General features: G+C 36.5%; 1 protein-coding gene across 44 annotated transcripts in view; it reads right to left on the bottom strand.

The window, feature by feature from the left end:
• Positions 1-5,000, bottom strand: part of LOC123503122 (muscle calcium channel subunit alpha-1-like) — a 230,015-nt gene that overhangs the window by 164,976 nt on the left and 60,039 nt on the right. Inside the window, exon 1 of one of the 44 annotated variants that reach the window (XM_045252614.1) lies at positions 4,785-4,913. The exons of 42 other annotated variants lie outside the window; for them this stretch is intronic. In XM_045252614.1, coding sequence (XP_045108549.1) covers positions 4,785-4,806 — 22 coding nt within the window. In that variant the 5' untranslated portion in view covers positions 4,807-4,913. Of the gene's footprint in view, positions 1-4,784; positions 4,914-5,000 lie in introns of those variants that run through there. One more of the 44 variants, XM_045252611.1, reaches the window with a different exon arrangement.

Here is a 5,000-nt window from a genome sequence, read left to right as displayed (position 1 = left end):
TGAAAAGTTTGGAGATGTTTCTATTGAAGATTGTAAGTGTGAGAGGTGAGGAGATATTTAGATGGAGTGTATGGTTGAAACTGCTCAAATAGACAGGGAAAATCAAAAGAAAGTGGAGAAATAAATAGATAGATATACAATTCCAAATCCTTGTATGTATATTTCCATCTCAACCACAACCACCGCCAATACTACTACTACTACTACTACTACTACTACTACTACTGCTACTACTAACACCACCACAACCACCACTACTGCTACTACTGCTACTACGACTACCACCACCACTACTACTACTACTACTACTACTACTACTATTACCACCACCACCACCACCACCAGCACTATCTCTGGTTGGTGTCCCCTGCCAGCGAACACTCTCTTAGCCTCTCCCTCAAGAGTCTCGCCACACACAACACTCTCGCGTCTATGAGTGTGATCTAATCTTTCCGCTTCACAATTTCCCCTTGCGAATTTGAAGAGGAGGAGGAGGAAGGAACCGCAGTATTTCAGCATTTACTGAAAATCTTTACGTTTGAGAGTAAAACGTGATTATCATACAAGAAAAAAAAAAAAAAACTGTCCACGGAAATGAAGTTAATGAAGGATAACGAGAAAATTTAAATATGAAGTAACAAAGGAAAGGGAATAAAAAGGTGAATGAATAATACAATTAAAAAAACAAATATTGTAATAATGACGTAATGACAATATCGACTAATGACAATGCACAAAATGATCAACACAACAATGAATACGATAATGCGATACATAAAGCAACTCAATAAACAAAAGAATTAACAAGAGAGAAGTAATGAAAGTAAAAAATAAACTACGCAGGTAAAAAGAAAATAAAAAAAAGAAAGAGACGAGGCAAAGACGAAAGATGAAACACTCGTAAACAAATGTACAGGAGAAAAAATTGAGGAGGAAATAAAGCACATGAAATAATAAAGTGTGAACAATCTTTAAAGTAGAAGAAAGAGTGATAAATGATGAAAAAAAGGGAAATAAACTGAAAAAAATAATCAAATAAGAAAACAAAATTGATATGATAATGAAATGTAAAATAGAATGAGAAAATGGGAAAGCAAAACAAATATAATGAAATGTAAGAAAATAAAATGAGAAAATAAAATAAAAAGCATGGTAGAGAAAGAAAATAAAACAGATATAATAAGCAAATATAAAAAAACAAGGTAAGGAAATGAGAAAAAAACAAATAATAATGAAGAGTAAAAAGAAAATGGGAAAATAAAACAAAAAAAATGTAAAGACAGAAAATAAAAGAGATGAGAAAAATGAGAAAAACTGAAATAAAAATGAAATGTAAAAAGAAAATAAAATGAAAAAATAAAATATGAAAATAGGGAAAATAGAAAATGAAAGAAATGTAAAAATAAAATGAGAAAAAATAGAAAAAAAACATATGATAATTAATTAAATATACAAATAAAATGAAAAATGAAAATATGAAAATAAGAAAAATAGAAAATGAATGAAATAAAAAGAGAAACGTAAAAATAAAAAGAGAAAAATAAGAAAAAAAGCAGATATGATAATAAACTTTAAAAAATGATAAATAAAGACAAAATAACAAGGAAATGAATAAATAAACAGAAGAATAAGCAATAATAATAATAATAATAATAATAATAATAATAATAATAATAATAATAATAATAAACCAGATAAGAGACAAATAGAGAGCAATTAAGTACAAGAAGGGCACGTAAATAATGGAGAGACTGAACAAACAAACAAACAAACAAACAAACATCAATAAATCACTAATGGGGGTGGGCGGCGGCTTTACGATAAACAAATCAACCGCATTTTTTTTGTCTGTCTGTTTGTTTGCCTTTTTTTGTTTATTTGTTTGTTTATTAAATTTTATACATTTCGAGTACAGATCTTTACGGTGTCACCAAACTATTTGTCGCGACACACGCACGCACGCACGCACGCACGCACGCACACACACACACACACACACACACACACACACACACACACACACACACACACACACACACACGTCAAGTCACTCTAGATATCCAGCACTCCTCTCTCTCTCTCTCTCTCTCTCTCTCTCTCTCTCTCTCTCTCTCTCTCTCTCTCTCTCTCTCTCTCTCTCTCTCTCTCTCTCTCCCAATTAAAATTCATACACGTTATCCCAGACTTGCTCTAATAACACACATAAACACACACACACACACACACACACACACACACACACACACACACACACACACAGTAGTTAACTTAAGCCTTACCTTTCCTTAAGACCACCTTTATTCCTCTCCCTCTCTCTCACTCTCTCTCCCTCTCCCTCTCTACCTCTCCTTTATATAACTTTGCTCACATTCCAACAAAATCAAAACGTTTACTTTTTATTCATACGGGTCTTTTTTTGTGTAGTGAGCAAATTTTTGGATGATTATTAGGTTTATTTGGAATAAGAGAGAGAGAGAGAGAGAGAGAGAGAGAGAGAGAGAGAGAGAGAGAGAGAGAGAGAGAGAGAGAGAGGATGATTACAGGTCAGTTATTTTATCTTGTTAAGGGATAAAAATTTTATGGGTAATGGTGATGATAGGTGTGTGTGTGTGTGTGTGTGTGTGTGTGTGTGTGTGTGTGTGTGTGTGTGTGTGTGTGTGTGTGTGTGTGTTTTACTGTTTGATCTACTGCAGTCTCTGACGAGACAGCCAGACGTTACCCTACGGAACGAGCTCAGAGCTCATTATTTCCGATCTTGGGATAGGCCTGAGACCAGGCACACACCACACACCGGGACAACAAGGTCACAACTCCTCGATTTACATCCCGTACCTACTCACTGCTAGGTGAACACCACCTACACGTAAAAGGAGACACACCTAAATATCTCCACCCGGCCGGGGAATCGAACCCCGGTCCTCAGCGCTCTAACCACTGAGCTACCGGGCCGTGTATGTGTGTGTGTGTGTGTGTGTGTGTGTGTGTGTGTGTGTGTGTGTGTGTGTGTGTGTGTGTGTGTGTGTGTGTGTGTATTATCGTCATTATGTATGATCTCCATATTCATAACAGTAATAACAGTCAGTCTTCATAATTGCAGCTGTGATTATGTTATATGACTACTAATCCTTCTCCTTCGCCTCCTCCTCCTCCTCCTCCTCCTCCTCCTGCTGCTTCTTCTCTCCTCTCATTCTCCTTCTGCTCCTCCTCTTCCTAATACTATACTTTTTATGTAAGAGAGAAAAACTGGCTAAGGGCAAAACAAGAAAAAAAGGCCCACTCAGTCGCCAGTCCTCTTACAGATCAGAAGGTGTTTGCCAAAAGACAGGGATAAATGTCTTGAAACCTCTCTCTCTTTTGGGAATAGGACTGACATACACACAGCCTCATTGAACAAGGGAGAAGCGAACTTTTAACCTCATCAACCTTCCTTCATATGACTGTTCACTTTCACGCACTTAATCTTAATGTTGTGTTAGGTTAGGTTTTTTATCCCATTCACTGTTGAACTCTTGAATTTCATCTTCCTTTCTTACTGAACAAGCATCAAGAACTTTTTTCAATGACTGCTGACTCTTTCACACTTCACTCGTTACTCCTTTTTCTGAACTTCTTAAAATCTTCCTCTTTTTTCCCTCCTCACGTCTCCCATCACTGTACTGTATAAAACTTTCTACTTATTTTTTTCTCATCCCTAGAGTCCCCTACTATCACTGCAATGTTGTTTAGTCGTTACTCTTCTGAACTTCTCAACTCCATGCTTCTTTTTCATACGTCTCTCCCTTTCACAGCACAAGACTTTCTACTTTTCTCTCACCTTCAAAGTTAATTACTATCACTGCAGTGTTGTATATTCATTACTTTTCTTCTGAATTTCTTAACTCCATGGTTCTGTTTCCCTTCCCACGCCTCTTCCCTTCAATGCACAAGACTTTCTACTTTTCTCTCACCTTCAAAGTTAACTATTATCACTGATGGTGTGTATGTTATTTGCAATTCGTTACTCCTCTTCCGAAATTTTAACTGCGTGCGTCTTTTTTTCTCTTCCTTTCACTGCACGAGGCTTTCTACTTTTCTTTCACCCTCAGAGCTAACAATTATCCACTCTCTCTCTTATTCCATTCACAGGTAAACTCTAAAATTCTCTGCCTATTTACTCTCTCTCTCTCTCTCTCTCTCTCTCTCTCTCTCTCTCTCTCTCTCTCTCTCTCTCTCTCTCTCTCTCTCTCTCTCACGAGTTTAACTGTTTCAGGAGAGGAGCATCAAAACACTTCTGGAGATAATTTGGGTAATCTCTTTCAAACTCTTTCCGTAACTTTTTTTTTTTCCTTTTTTTTCCGGGAATGGCAACGGAGAAGACTTTTTTTTTTTTTATTGCTCAGTGTTGACATGTGAATAGGTACAGGTATATATGATGGTGATGGTGATGATGATAGTGATGGTGATGGTGATGGTGATAAAGATAATGATGATAATAAGGAGAAAATAATGAAAAAAAATGTATATAAAGAAAAATATTAATCATTGTTTTATTTTTCATACAAGTAAAATAAAAATAAGGAAGAAATAACTTTAAATACACATATAAACTCTCTCTCTCTCTCTCTCTCTCTCTCTCTCTTGGAACCAGCACAGAAACACCAATTTTTTACCCAAACAAAAAAAAAAAAAAAAAAAATCTCAAGAAACGTACAATAAATTAAATAAGAAATAGAAAAAGATAAAACAGGTAAAAAATAAACATAAAAAAAAAATAAATAAATAGACAAACAGCAACACTATCTAACCTGCAGCATCTTGACCAGCCATGACCAGCAACCGATGAGAGAAAGCACCACAGACAACAGCACTCAGAACCTCAGACCACCACCACCACCACCACCGCCACCACCGTCACCATCACCACCACTACCACCCCCACAACAACCACCACCACCACCACTGCACGCGCGCACGCAACCACCCTCACCACTACCAACCATACACTGAGGTGGTTCCCTGCT

This window comes from Portunus trituberculatus, chromosome 13, assembly GCF_017591435.1.
Source record: "Portunus trituberculatus isolate SZX2019 chromosome 13, ASM1759143v1, whole genome shotgun sequence".
NCBI classification, from domain to species: Eukaryota; Metazoa; Arthropoda; class Malacostraca; order Decapoda; family Portunidae; genus Portunus; species Portunus trituberculatus.
The sequence above is the reverse complement of the archived record's forward strand: the minus strand, read 5'-3'. Positions and strand labels throughout refer to the sequence as shown.